Raw genomic sequence first — 15,224 nt, 5'->3', positions numbered from 1 at the left:
GTAGTCTTGTACAGATGTGGGAGCTGGACCAAAAAGAAGGCTGAGTGCCAAAGAATTGATGCTTTTAAACTGGTGCTGAATAAGACTCTTGAAAGTCCCACCCATAGACAGCAAGGAGATCAAACTAGTCAATCTAAAGGATATCAACCCTCAATATTCATTGAAAGGACTGATGCTGAAGTTGAAGCTCCAATATTTTGGCCACCTGATGGGAAGAGCCAACTCGTTGGAAAAGACCCTGATGCTGGGAAAGATTAAGGGCAGGAGGAGAAGGGGGCAACAGAGGATGAGATGGTTGGGTGGCACCACCGACTCAGTGGACATGAATTTGAGCAAACACTGGGAGACAGTGAAGAACCAAAGTGCTGCAGTTCATGGGGTTGCAGAGTCAGACAGAATTTAGCAACTGAAGAACTGCGGCAGAATGAATTTGAAAGTCATGAGGATCAGCTTATGCCGTTCATTCAGTCAACGAGTACTCAGTCCCTTCTATACAGCAAACAGTAAACCAGATAACATGGAGTCACAAAGAGGAATTAGCATCGCTCTTCCTCTTGAGAGCTTATGGTCTAGAAATTGACATGGAGACCCAGAGTTGAAATCCAATTACAACTGAGGAGTGAGAAGAGTTGTAATACACATCCTCTGTCCCTCTCCTTGTGGGGGGAAGAGGCACGTAGGTGACGAGGCAGGAGACATACTGTCCCTTATTCAGCAACAGTAACATGTGATGGCAAAGATCATGTGAACCCTGTGTTTTTCAGGTCTACTACATCCTTCTAATTTTCTGTATATTCATTCTCTGATTGGAATATTGAAATTCCAACTAAAAACCTTAATTTATCTACTTAAAATATAATTGTAATATATATAGTGAAACTATATGTAACTTTGTTCTGTATTTTCCAAGTCTCTTGTAAATGTGTCATCATACTTTCATCATTTAAAAAAATAAGAAAGAGGAAAAAAAAAAGAGATCATGAACTCTGAGGTCAGATGTACCTGATCTTAAATTTTGGCTCCACTAATGTACAATGTGACTTTGAGTAACATCTCTTGAAATCTCCATTTGTTCCTCTGGAAAAAAGGAAAGACTAAGAGTTCCCTGGTGGCTCAGATGGTAAAGAATCCACCTGCAATGCAAGAGATCTCCCCCTGGGTCAGGAAGATCCCTCGGAGAAAGGAGGGGTTACCCATTCCAGTATTCTTGCCTGGGAAATCCCATGGACGGGAGCCTAGCAGGCTACAGTCCATGGGGTCACAGAGTCAGACACGACTGCTACCTGTATTCACTTCCTGAGACAGCCACAAAAAATGACCACAACCTTGGTGACATAAAAAAGAGCAGAAAGGCCTCTTCACCATTCTGGAGACCAGAAGTCTGAAATCAGGGCATCATCCATCCATACTCCCTCCAAAGGCTGTGGGGAAGAACGCTTCCTCACTTCTCATAGCTCTTTTTGGTGACCCTGCTACTATCTTCGGAGAAGGCAATGGCACCCCATCCAGTACTCTTGCCTGGAAAATCCCATGGACGGAAGAGCCTGGTGGGCTGCAGTCCATGGGGTCGCTAAGAGTTGGACACGACTGAGTGACTTCACTTTCACTTTCCACTTTCATGCATTGGAGGAGGAAATGGTAACCCACTCCAGTGTTCTTGCCTGGAGAATCCCAGGGACGGGGGAGCTTGGTGGGCTGCCGTCTATGGGGTCGCACAGAGTTGGACACGACTGAAGCGACTTAGCAGCAGCAGCAGCAGCTACTATCTTGCGGCCCCACAACTCTGCCTCTATCCTTCTTCCAGATACACCTTCCCTGTGTCTCTATGTCCTTTTCTGTCTCTTATTAAGTCACTCTCCCGGGAGTTAGGGCCCATTCAGATCCAGTATGCTACCTTTCTTTGCGTCTGCAAAGCCCTTATTTTCAAATAAGGTCACTTTTTTTTTTTTTTTTAATCTTTTGGCTGCACCACGTGGCATGTGGGATCTTATTCCTCCCCCAGGGATCAAACCTGTGCCCACTGCAGTGGAAGCACAGTCTTAACCACTGGACCACCAGGAAAGTCCCAAGTAAGGTCACATTCTGAGGTTCCAAGTGAACATGAATTTTGGGGGAACACTCTTCAACCCACATACCTCACAGAATTATTGTTGCGAGGAGTAAATGAAATAATACATGGAACGCCTTCTGCACAGTGCTGAGCACACAGTAAACACTCAGGAAATGTTAGCCGTACGCATGTATGTGTGTGTGAGTCGTGGATATATATACATGTATATACAACTGTTTTGTTGCTTTTTAATGTGTATGTATTCATTTTTGGCTGCACTGGGTCTTTGCTGCTGTGCACGGGCTTTCTCTAGTTGTGGTGAATGGGCTTCTTCCTGCTTCTGATTTTATCAAGCTATTTCCTCCCATCCCCTCCTTTTTAATGGTGATTGTAGCAAGATTTTCCTGAACGTTTACTGTATGCAAGGTGCCGTGGTAAGTCCTTCTCATGCGTTAACTCATTTGATCTTCACAGTATGCCTGTTGCTAAGGAAACTGAGGCTCAGAGAGTTTAAATAAATTACCCAGGCACGGGCACATGGCTAAGAAGTGTGGGGAAACTGGGATTCGAACCCAGGTTCAGCCGACTCCGGGGTCCTAATTCTTAACTGAAGTAGGTCCATCAAGCGTCATGCTGGGTCTTGAATTTGCCTTCATCAAGTTCTTTGCCTTCCCTCTCTTCACTTGAATATTTTGAGCACATCATTCGCCATCCCTTCCTATCTCACCCTGCTCCTTTGATCTGCTGCTGCTGCTTCTAAGTTGCTTCAATCGTGTCCAACTCTGTGCGACCCCATAGATGGCAGCCCACCAGGCTCTGTCGTCCCTGGGATTCTCCAGGCAAGAACGTTGGAGTGGGTTGCCATTTTCTTCTCCAATGTATGAAAGTGAAAAGTGAAAGTGAAGTCGCTCAGTCGAGACCCCATGGACTACAGTCCACCAGGCTCCTCCGCCCATGGATTTTCCAGGCAAGAGTACTGGAATGGGGTGCCATTGCCTTCTCTGACTCCTTTGATCTACTAGATATATTACAAGTTCTTACTAGACGTTCTTCCAGCAAAGACTTCTCCTTTCCTGACTAACCCTAATGGCTCTTCCCCATCATTTGAAGTTTCTGTTCTATTATTGCACAGTTCCTCTGCTCAGTGGTAAAGAATATGCCTGCCAGTGCAGGAGACGTAGCTTCAGTCGCTGGGTCAGAGAGATACCCTGCAGAAGAAAATGGCAACGCACTCCACTATTCTTGCCTGGGAAATCTCATGGACAGGGGAGCCTGGCGGGCTACAGTCCCAAATGTGACTTAGTGACTAAATAACAATAAACAGTCCTTATTCACAATTCTGTTTGTTCTTAATCCCAAGAGTTAATGTTTAAGTATAACTGTATGTCTTTAGATTACACAAACAGTGTAAGAGCCCAGCCTCTGGAGCCAGACCACTGGGTTTGAACCTCAGCTCTGCCACTTCCTGAGTGACCTTGAGTAAGTCATTTGACTTCTCTGGTCTCACTTTCCTCATATGCAACATGAAAAATAATAATATAACAACAATAATATGTACCTGTACAGTTGTTGTGAAAATGCAATAAATTACCACATGTTTAGTACACAAAGCAGATCCTGGCATGCAGGAAGTGCTTGATAAGTGTTAGCAGCTTTTATTCTTAATGTGAGTGATTTTTCAAGTCTTTATTGAATTTGTTACAATATTTCTTCTATTTTGTGTTTTGGTTTTTTGGCCAGGAGGCCTGTGGGATCTTGGTTCCTTCCCCAGCCAGGGATCAACCCACACCCTCCTGCATTGGAAAGTGAAGTCCTAACCAGTGGATCGCCAGGGGAATCCCACTAGCTATTTTTATAGTCACCTTCACATTGTTTTTTTTTGTTTGTTTGTTTGTTTGTTTGTTTCCGGCTGTGCTGGGCCTTGGTTGCTGTGTGCAGGCTTTCTCTAATTGCGGTGAGTGGGGGCTTCTCACTGGGGTAGTGTCTCTTGTTGTGGAAAATGGGCTCCATGTGAGCAGGCTCTGTAGTGGTGCACAGGCTTAGTTGCTCTGCAGCATGTGGGATCTTCCTAGACCAGAGATCGAACCCCTGTTCCATGCTTTGGCAAGCAGATTCTTTTTTTTTAATCTTTTGTTCTCTTTCTTTTTAAAAAATTATTTATTTTTAATTGAAAGATAATAATTGCTTTATAATATTGTGTTGGTCTCTGACATACATCAACAGGAATCAGCCATAAGTATACATATGTCCCCTCCCTCTTGAAACTCCTTCTCACCTGCCTTCCCATCCCACCCCTCTAGGTTGTTACAGAGCCCTCCCCCTGCCAGGTTTTTACAGACCCAGCCCTGGTTTGAGTTCCCCGAGTCATACAGCAAATTCCCATTAGCTATCTATTTTATATAGATCCTCATAGAGAAGACACCAGAGAAGGCAATGGCACCCCATCAAGTACTCTTGCCTGGAAAATCCCATGGAAGGAGGCTGCAGTCCATTGAGTCGCTAAGAGTCGGACACAATTGAGCAACTTCACTTTCACTTTTCACTTTCATGCATTGGAGAAGGAAATGGCAACCCACTCCAGTGTTCTTGCCTGGAGAATCCCAGGGACAGGGGAGCCTGGTGGGCTGCTGTCTATGGGGTCACACAGAGTTGGACACGACTGAAGTGACTTAGCAGAGAAGACACACACGCTACTTGTAAGGTATGAAGTTTGGAATGTGTCACTTTATTCTTTTTTATCTTTAGTTATTCTTTATATTCTTACCTTTCATCAAATACCTCTGTCTCCCTAGACTTGTGCTATGACATATTACATATTTCCTTGGGAAATCCTTGCAGCTCTGGGCCACCCCCATATCCACCCTCCTCCTCAGCTAAAGTGGGTAGATTCATGTCCTGGATAGCCCTGGGAACTAAACCAGACCCTCGAGTCTGCAATGGGCTTTTCAGCAGGGTCTTGAGGTCTGTGATCTGGAACTGATTTTGAGTCCAAACAGGACTCTAGAAAGGACTTAGCTCCAGACTGAGTTCCCACGGGTCTGGCCCAACCTGGACTTTTGCTTCCTCCCCAGCAGTGTCCATTTCTGAAAGGAAAGGCCAGCCAGTGGGCACACAGAAGGAAATATTGGACTATTTATTGCAAAGCTGGATTGACAGCTCAGGCAGCAGGGAAACAGACCACAGAAGGCCCTTTTGTAACAGAGAAATCAGGGACTAGAGAAGGAGAAAGAGGATGAGGGAAATGACCAGAGACACACTAACAGTCACCTCCTCTACTCCTGGGAACTTCCCTGGCAAAAGCTCTTCTGTTGCGCTGTTTCTACCTCCCTCTGGGTGGCGCTGGCGACACATTCCCTAGGCTGAAGTCTCATGAGCACAAAGGAAAGCAAAGGACCTAGCACCTCTGAGAAGCCAGGCCCAAGTCAGGGGAAGCGTATCAGTCAGTCCTTGGAGGCTCTGCCCTGGCAGGAAATGCAAAGCTGTCTGGTCTGTGGTCCAGGATGGATCCACTGAAGGTCCCTGGGGTGGCAGGAATTCCACCATCTCAGCCTCACCGTCCCTTTAGGATTAGACGAATTTTCGCATCTCCAATGAAGAACCTACAAAAAAAGGTGGCTCAGTGAGGTCTCCAAGTCTCTGGAAGAGAGTCCTTCATCACATGTCTCCAGGTCCAGAAGAGATGCCTTCCTGGGCCTTTCCAGCCTCAATAGCCAGATGTCCTGGGGTAGAAGGAGAAACTCTCTCCTGTTGGGTTTCCAACCCCTTTTCCCTAAGATCCTCATCTGTACTATTTTGAAAACATCAGAGAATGATTCCTGATGCTTTTCACTAAGCCACAGCCCAAGCCGGGACTGCAGATGGGCAGCGATGCAAGCAGTCTAGATCAGCCCAGCCCAGTGCCTGCCCCTGCCCAGACAGCAGGCTCTGAACCAACTCGCATCCCTACACAACTTGGAGCAGAAAGGAGAGGACCCTATGGATCCTTGAGGCTCACAGATGACAGCTGGAGGAGAAGCAGTCAAGCAGATATTATCCTCCTGATAATAACATCAACCTTATCCATTGCACAGTCAGGGAGCACTGCTCACAATGTGTCTTATGTGAATGGCATCTCCCGACATGCATGCTCTTGGAGGCACCATTGACATGATTTTCTATGTGGATAGGATTCCCTGAGTTGTATGACACCCCTGTGGGGAGCTATTCCTCCCCTACTCTCAGTCAATACAGTTGTTCAGGAGGGGCTGACCTCACCCGAACTCCAGGATTAGGCTCATGCTCAGACATAGCCAATAAGAGAGCTGACCCCAGGGCTACAGAGACCAGTTCAGAGGTAGACATGGCTCACACCGGGCCAGTTCAACCCAGAGAACAGCAGATCCAGGACTTTTGTAAGAGCTGTTGTTCTATTTCCTCTGGTCTCAGTTATTGAGCTGCTAGGATGGAACCTGGAATGCCTGGGAGGCATCTTTGCTTCTACTGGAGAGCCTTTGCCTAAGCACAAAGCCTACCCAGAGGTCAGTAAAGCCTGTGAGAAGGACCCAGCCCTACAGACATTGTGCGAGCTCCCACCAAAGTCAGGGCTACCTGTGAACTTTTCAGTTATGCTAGCCAGTGAGCTTCCCTTTATGACAAAAGCTGTGTTCAAATGGATTTCCGTCACTTGCAGCCAAAGATCCCAGAGCCATAATCTTTACCTCTTCTCTGCTCTCAACCCAAGCGAGACCCGAGCCCCCTACCCCTGGATGCCCTGGGAACTATCCCCATACCCACCAGATGGGCCTCGACCCCGTGTCACTTTCCTACCTGATGAGCACTCCTACAAGCAGGCTGGCCAGGAGGGGCCCCAGCCAGTAGATCCAGTGGTAGTCCCAGTGGTTGGCCACCATGGCAGGTCCAAAGGCCCGGGCAGGATTCATGCACGCTCCAGACACAGCACCCCTGCCAACGCCCAGCCACACTCGTCAGCAGAATGCCAGCCAAGGAGCCCGGACGCACCCTGGTTCATTTCCCCTATGTGGGCCTAGATCACACACTACCCAGAAACCCTCTCTACGCTATGATAGCATGGGCGTCCGGAAGTTTCCCAAGAAGACACAGGTGAAGAGACTTCTAACACGAGGAAGTGAAAGGCTTGACTCCTCCCTAAGGTCTGCCACTCCCCCGACACCCCTCTGGAAGAATGGCCAGCAAGCAGGGCCGGCTCAGTGATGGCAGGAAGGAAAATGGACCTACACCTTCTCCAGAGTTGATAAAGTCAGGCAACTCTTAGCTATATGACCTTAGGGTCAAGTGGATCTAGATTTAGAACTCTAGAGATTTCTAGGGGTGACATTTGTTTCACCTCTCTGTGTTTCAGTTGAGGTGAGCGTGCATATCTCATAGGTTGTTGTCAGACAACACATACAGAGCCCATGTTTCTCATATAATTCATTTCAAGTGTTAACTCTAACACAGCTGACCTGGTTGAGGTCTTTGTTGTGCTGCAAGCTTGGGGCCCAGCATCTCCCACAGGGTGGGTGTTCCCCAGGAGCACCTCTCTAGTCCTGGTGTCTGTACCCTCGCCCCATTGACTCAAGCTGGGGTCCTCACTCAGGCCTCACCCCGCAAGGACGCCACCTGTGGCCAGTGGTCAAAGCCGGATGAATGAGTCAATAGGTTTGTAAGTGAACCAAGAGCCACTAGGGGGCAGCAAAGCCCTGCTACTGCTCTATACGCCTATTTTCCCAGCCTCCCCAGGCGCCACCTCCCAGATGACTCAGGGTCAGAGGGCAGAGCTAGGAAAGGCTACACCTGGTTAGAAGCTGGCCTTCAGGAAGGAGTTCCCTCATCCCCCCTTTACCAGGGGCTCTTGTCCCAGATCTTTCACTTAATTTGCCACTGCCCAATGACGTTTGATGCTTCCTGGTGGCTCAGATGGTAAAGAATCTGCCTGCAATGCAGACCTGGGTTCCATCCTTGGGTTGGGAAGATCCCCTGGAAAAAGGAATGGCAACCCACTCCAGTATTCTGGCCTAGAGAATTCCATGGACAGAAGAGCCTGGCAGGCTACAGTCCATAGGATCGCAGAGTCAGACACAACTGCGTGGCTAACACACACAATGACTTTAATGAGGGACTTCCCTGGTAGTTCAGTGGTAAAGAATCCACCTGCCAACACAGGAGACGCAGGTTGGATCCCTGGGTTGGGAAGATCCCCTGGAGAAGGAAATGGCAACCCACTCCAGTATTCTTGCCTGGAGAATTCCATGGACAGAGGAGCCTGACAGGCTATAGTCCCTGAGGTCACAAAGAGTCGAACATTACTGAGCAACTAAACAACAATGACTTTAAATAAGTCACCTGTGTCTTCTCTGAGCCTGTTTCCTCAGTTATGCTGCTGCTGCTGCTAAGTCGCTTCAGTTGTGTCCGACTCTGTGCAACCCCATAGACGGCAGCCCACCAGGCTCCTCCGTCCCTGGGATTCTTCAGGCAAGAACACTGGAGTGGGTTGCCATTTCCTTCTCCAATGCATGAAAGTGAAAAGTGAAAGTGAAGTCGCTCAGTCGTGTCCAACTCTTGGAGACCCCATGGATTGCAGCCTACCATGCTCCTCCACCCATGGGATTTTCCAGGCAAGAGTACTGGAGTGGGGTGCCATTGTCTTCTCCATTCCTCATGTATAAATGGGGAGAAATAACCCTTTGTCTTCTTAATGCCTTCCCAAGCCTACTGAGAGGCTCTTGATAAACAAGACAATGTGAAAGCTCTTTGTAAGTCTGAAGCTAAAATCTGGCTGCCTGCTGGCAAGTCTACAGAAATGATTTCTTGATACTACAAAATTAGGAAATGCACATAAAAACCCAGTCTTCTGACTTCCCTGGAATGAAATTAAAAAGGTCACCCCAAGCCCATATTCCCACACACTGATAACTTTTCAGAGGAGCATGGTGGGGGCCTCCTAAGACTCCGCAGTCCCCACCACTCCCTGTTGAATGCCTCCTATGGCCCACCTCCCGGTTAAACTGTCTGCATGGCTTCTATTGGCTACCGAGCCTGTGACCTTCAGGGAGGCTCTGCAGGCCTGCGCTCCTCCAGGATCGAGCCTCGGCCGAGGGCTGAACACTGCAGTCCCACTGCCGAGCGGCACTCACCCCGCCAGGATGTCCACGGTGACAGAGAAGCCGATGCAGAATGGGGCCAGGGGACCTAGCGTCTTCTCGTTGATGGCGCCCATGCACACGGTCAGCACCAGCAGTGTCGTCAGGATGACCTCCGCCACCACTGCCCCAGCCACCTGCTCCGACTCCTGGACTGTCACAAAGGCCGCCCCGGTCGCATTCCAGAACCTGTCCTCGGGACTCACCGCCTGTGGAGAGCAGTGCTCAGCCCCACAGTGGGGGTGGAGAGACGGCTGGGAACTGGGTTGGTCCGGGGGTTGGGGGTTCACACGCTTCAAAGCCAGGGAAGGGTCCTGTCCAATGTGCAGCCAGACATATCTGGAACCACATCCCAGTTCCACCAGTTCCTACTGTGTGGCTCACCTGAGCTACTGGACTTCTCTGAGCCTCATTTTGCTCATCTGTAAAATGGGGATAACCTAGTGGTGGCCCCAGGTGTTGTGAACCAGAAACATATGAAACTTAGATGACCTTTTTTTGAAAAGAATACAGAAATACCTAATTTTTACAAATTTTGCAAACACATACATACACTCAGGTGAACACATTGCCAGCCCCCTAAAAGACCTCTTTGAAGGGATGAGAAGAGCCATGGAACTTAAGCTCACTGGCTTCCCAGGAAGTCGGCCTCTGGGGTCATCACGACCCCCGGGAGGGCAAACAAGCTTCTGGACCCAGAACTCAAATCTGGGCCCTGCTGCGCCTCAGCTCATCTGAACTTGGGCAAGTCACTGCCTTCTCTGCCCCTCGGCTTCCCCCTCTGCAAAGTGGGGATGCTGATAATAACAGTTCCTGTCCCAGGTGGTGGGTGCTCTCTAAGGACGGCTGCTGACTTCTGGTCAAGCTGGAGATTAAATGAGAGGATTCTGTCAAGTGCTGGGCAGGGGTGCGGGGGGAGGCAGAGAGGAACACTCAGTGAGCTCACTGCTGCTCCGCACTCGTCTCCATCATGTTGGATGAGTCTGCAAGTGGCCCGGCCTGAAGGACAGTCCAAGCATTGTTTTCCATGGGGAATCAGAGCAGTCCCCATTCTAAACAGACAGGGCAGCAGGGTCTCAAATGGGGCGTGCGGTTACCAGGGCAGGGAAGATAGCAAAATGGGGATCAAGACCAAAGTCTGCAGTGGGCAGCGCTTAGAGCCACAGACCAAACCCTAGCCAGGCTAATAGGCACTCCCTTCACTCCTACCCACCCCAAACTCCCCTACCCCACCACAAACCAAGCAAAGCCTTCATGTTGAAGGACTCCTAGTTAAGACGTAAGAACAGCAGGAAAGAGAGAGACAGAAAAGAGAAGGAAAAAAGAAAGTCAGGTGGGCAAAGATGGAGAAAGAAGTCCATGAGTGGAGTTTGGTGTATAACCATAGAAATTCTGTGGCTGAGAGGAAGAGCTAGCCTTTCTGTTGGAATGGGAGATTTCCAGTAAATTGAGTGTTAACTCCTATCAAAGGTAGAGTAACTCAGTTTAAAGGCAGGCAAACTGGAGAACACACAGAGAAGTTAGTTCAGGAGTTTCTCAAGGAGAAGAACCATATGCATCCTGAATCCTCAGCTGGTGCTTAGTGAGATGTTTGTAGAAAGAATGAACAAGTGCGTGAATGGATGAATTTTAAAAATCAGCATTATCTAAAGCCACAAATGGACTCAGGAAGAGAAACTTTCAGTTTTGAATTCTGATTCCTGGTCTCCCCAGGGAAGGCTGTATCCAGACATGGACAGAACAGGGTGGGTTTAGAAAGAACCAAAGGTCCTTTGAGTGTTCCCTTCTGGGTAGAAATTTGGTGGGCTTCCCTGGTGGCTCAGATGGTAAAGAATCTGCCCGCCAATGCAGGAGACCCAGGTTTGATCCCTGGGTCGGGAAGATCCCCTGGAGAAGGGAATGGCAACCCACTCCAGTATTCTTGCCTGGAAAATTCCATGGACAGAAGAGCCTGGTGGGCTACAGTCCATGGGGTCATGAGAGTCGGACACAACTAGGCGACTAACGCGTTCACTTCCAGTCCCATTGGAAGCAACGGGAAAAGAGTCAGACAGTCCCCACTCCCCATCCCCACGCACCCCAGCAGCCCTGGCAGAGCCAAAGCCCCCAGCCCAGCCCCCTGGAGGGTCACCCACCTTAGCCAAAGCGGCCCCGATCAGCCCCCCGCACAGCTGGGAGATCCAGTAGGGAAACAGCATCGTCAGCTTGAGGCCTCCAACCAGCATGGCTGCCAGGGACACCGCAGGGTTGAAGTGTCCACCGCTGTCACCCAAAAAAAGCAGGAGTCATGAGGTCAAGGCTTAGAGCCTGGGTCCCCACAGCACCCTGGCTGGCCCTGCAGGGCCAACGTCAGTCAAGGGCAGCCCAAGCAGAAAACAGGCGCCGGATCATCCCCACGTTCCCTGAGGTGCGGGGTGGTGGAGGGAAGGTAATGAGAGGGGAGGCTGGGAGGGGAGGACAGCCCCATTCCTGTCCTACCCCCAGATCCAGGACGGCCCAGAGGAAGAACGTGATGGAAAAGCATCTCTCAACTCCTTGTCGACCCCCCGCAGAGCTGTATCCAGCCCTTCAGAGCTGTGGCCACAGAGCACGGCGAGACCCCAGGCTTCAAATGCATAGCCCAGGAGAGGTATCCCGGCCTCCCCATAAAAGTAACCAGGCCCTGAACACTAGCTCCTGACTGGTTGAACTGCTCAACCAATAAAAATCCTAGTTTGGGTCTGAAAGTGTGACTAGCATTGTGTGTTAAACTTGAGCTTAAAGGTTCTTGGAAATGGCATTGGTAATCGGGAGTGAGGTTAGAGGTTCATGATTATATTGGGGGTTGGGATCTGGGGTTTGGAATGTGCAGGGAGGTTAGACAAAATCGAACCTAGGTCAAAGGGCTGGTTCAGGTTGGCTCCATGGGGCAGTTCCATTGGTCCTGGGTAAAGAGCCTTCCTCTTGACCAAGCTGCTCAACCCATCCGAGTCCCAGGGCCAGGAGGCCCCTGAATACCCTGCTACACCCACTGGCATCCTGTCCAGCCCCACACAGATAGAAGAGCTGTCCTGAGAGTCTGGCTCAACAAGCCCTCAGGAGCATGGGATGGACACTCCCAATAAGAGGGACAGTGACCCCAAGACCCCCACGTCTCCCCAGCTATTCAGAGCCCACTAATGGGCCTGCCCACCCAGCGGGCACAGGACACTGAGCTGAGACTGGACAGAGGACCCTGGCTCTGGACACAAGACTTGGTCCAACGTGCCAACATTTCAGGACAAGCTGCCCCAGCTTGTCTGGCCGAGCTCTGCACACAGGCCCTTGGGGAGCTTCCTGCAGTCGATTCGCGTCCATGACCAAGCTTAGCCTGGGCTCTGCCAAAGCAGAGAGATGGGGGGCAGGGGCAGGGGCAGCCTCCCGCCGGAGACTGCAGAGTTAGAAGCCTGTCTGCCATCAGCCCCTCCACCAAATCACCCAGTCCAAAAGGCATGAGAAACTCACTCAGAGCATGGCTCGACCAGGAGAGGGCTGAAACACCACACATGTTCAGGAAACTCACTTCACACTCATTAACAATAAAACAATCATCCATTGTTTACTCACTAAAAGCTTACTGAACACCTACTCTGCGCTAGGTGCTGGGCTGGGTGCTCCAACAACCTCAAAGTCGGTGTCTGGTTTGTGGTAGGTACCCAATAAATATTTGTTGACAAAAAACAGATGGTTGAATGAAAGGCTGGCATTTCAGATAGGCAGTCTCCTGCAGTGCAAAGCAATGTCCTCTCTGGCCAGCTGGCCTGGGTTCAAACCCCAGCTCGGCCACAGAACAGCTATGTGACCATGGGCAAGTGATAAAACCTCTCTGTGCCTTAGTGATCCCTATCTCATAAACTCTGTTGCAAAAATAATTAATACATGTTCCTACAGAGTGGTGGCAGATAGTTGGTATTCAACAAGTATCAGCTATTATTATCATCTCCCTTTTATTCCACCTAACATAGGTGCAGTTACTTGCCCTGGTCACCCTGCTAAGACATGACAAATGTTGCCTTCATCCCTGAACCAATGAGAACAGAGGACTCTGATTTTCATCCCACCTGCAGCTTCCCTTAGATATTTAAAGAGAAATGTAACAGTTCTCTTTCCATTCTGTTTTTCTGAGAAACAGTATTTTAATTTCCTTACTCAGATCAGTTTTCTGTGAGAGATTAAATACAAACAAACCAGATTCTAGATCTCCCTGCCAGACACCCCATCCACTGGGTCGTTTCTCCTGGGAGTCCGCGACCTCCCGGTGGAGCCTCCATTCAGGGGAGGGCTAGGCAAGGGGAGCCCCTCGGCCCTCCCTAGCCCCCTGGTGGGTTCTTCTGTGAGGCATTGCCTTCCCCTAGGTTGGAGCAAAACTCTGTCTTAATGGTAACTATGGGCTTTCCAGGTAGCTCAGTGGTAAAGAATCCACCTGCCAATGCAGGAGACATGGGTTTGATCCCTGGATTAGGAAGATCCTCTGGAGAAGGAAATGGAAACCCACTCCAGTATTCTTGCCTGGGAAATCCTGTGGACAGAGGAACCTGGCAGGCAACAGTCCATGGGGTTGCAAAGAGTTGAACACAACTTATTGACTAAACAACAATAACAAAGGTAACAGTAACACAGCCACCAATCACCACCAAGTGAGTGATTGAGCGCTCACTATGGACTGAGCACTTCACAATATTTCATTCTTGTACCTCCACCAGGAGGGGCTGGGTTTAGGCAACAGACAGCTTGGGTTTGCATCCTGGCTCTGCCCTGGGTCCTTGGATGAGTTACCTGAACTTTCCCCTTCACAGTGAAAAAATGGGACTAATAATAGTACCAACTGCCCAGGGGTGTAAGGATTACATGAATTGCCATACACAAAGTGCTTGGAATAGTTCATGGTAAGCATGAGCATTACACCTGCATTGGCTTGAGAAATAAGACTTAGAAAATGCTGTTCCCATTTCATAGGTGAGCAGTTGGGCTTGGAGAGTGACTTAAGCAAAGCTGCAGAGCTCAGGGACTGAAGAGCCAGGATTCTAACCCAGGCAGTCTGATCCCCCAGCCCACATTCTTATCCACACTGTTCTCGGGATCCTGGGTGTGTGCCCCCGGATGCCTGCCTACCACGCCACTCCCTGCCCCCAGCTCCCCGCAGCCAGCACCAGGCTGAGTGCCCAGAGCTGTTCCCACCTGATATTTCCCAGCGTGGCAATGACCAGCCCCAGGGCCAGCCCGTGGGCCAGCGCTGGCTGCAGCCGCCCGGTGTCCGGCCCATTCTCGATGACCGACAGGCAGCCGATGAAGATGAACAGAGCAGAGCCCAGCAGTTCCACCAGGCAGGGCTGCACCAACCGCTCGTACCAGCACCCATGCCACCGGCCCCTGTTGCTGGGCTCCTTCACCTTGACGCTGCCCGACTCCAGGTCACACATGGATACAGCTGCCTGTGGGGGTGGGCAAGAGAGAGAGGGAGCCAGATGAGAGGAGAGCCCAGAAGGAAGCCCCCAGCACCTCCACCTTTAATGAATCCTCAGCCACCCGCTTGGAGGCCCAGGCTGCAGAGGAAGAGGCCAGGAGTGGACCCACCTCTGTAAACATTGGGGCGGAGATGACTCTTGGAGGGACTCTGTCCTGCCCTGGCTGGGAGACCCACACCTGCTGTCCCGGACAGGACACTCTTATCTCCAGGACCCGGGCTGCCAGCCCACTAACAGGCTCTGCCCCTTTTAAAGGACTCCAGACGCTCCCGAGGGTGCCGAGAAAGCAATAAAGACCAGTGGGAGGTGGCCCTGAGGTCATGGAGAGGAAGCCTTTTTTTTTAAAAAAAAATCTCAGCTGGGCAGGGCAGGGGGGTGGTCAAGGATTGCTGAGTTTTCTACCAACAAAGGGAAAAGGCGTTGTCTTCACTGCGTCACCTGGAGAGAACTCTAGGTCTTCCCCAGCAGGAGATGGAGGGGTCCAGAGGAGACCCTCATGTGTAAGTGAACACAGGGGGCTCCCACCAAATCGGGACCACAAATGGGAAGTAA

General features: G+C 50.2%; 1 protein-coding gene across 1 annotated transcript; it reads right to left on the bottom strand.

The window, feature by feature from the left end:
- Positions 1–5,168: 5,168 nt before the first annotated feature.
- On the bottom strand, positions 5,169–14,949 carry AQP8 (aquaporin 8). The gene is made up of 6 exons (XM_061401471.1): positions 14,782–14,949; positions 14,386–14,639; positions 11,325–11,451; positions 9,184–9,398; positions 6,857–6,991; positions 5,169–5,649 (listed from the first exon to the last, which is right to left on the bottom strand). The coding sequence occupies exons 1-6, from the start codon at positions 14,791–14,793 to the stop codon at positions 5,601–5,603; spliced, it is 792 nt and encodes a 263-aa protein (XP_061257455.1). The 5' UTR covers positions 14,794–14,949; the 3' UTR covers positions 5,169–5,600.
- Between the last annotated feature and the right edge of the window lie 275 nt (positions 14,950–15,224).

The sequence above is a fragment of the Bos javanicus genome, chromosome 25 (genome assembly GCF_032452875.1).
Source record: "Bos javanicus breed banteng chromosome 25, ARS-OSU_banteng_1.0, whole genome shotgun sequence".
Classification (NCBI taxonomy): domain Eukaryota; kingdom Metazoa; phylum Chordata; class Mammalia; order Artiodactyla; family Bovidae; genus Bos; species Bos javanicus.
Note: the sequence above shows the minus strand (reverse complement) of the source record. Positions and strands in the feature narration are given on the sequence as shown.

Excerpts from the sequence above, each read along its gene's own strand:
- AQP8 (XM_061401471.1), bottom strand. Across the intron at positions 11,452-14,385 it reads GCCACGCTGGGAAATATCAG|CGGTGGACACTTCAACCCTG; the intron begins GTGGGAACAGCT and ends TTTGGGTGACAG. Across the intron at positions 9,399-11,324 it reads TCGGGGCCGCTTTGGCTAAG|GCGGTGAGTCCCGAGGACAG; the intron begins GTGGGTGACCCT and ends TGCTCTCCACAG.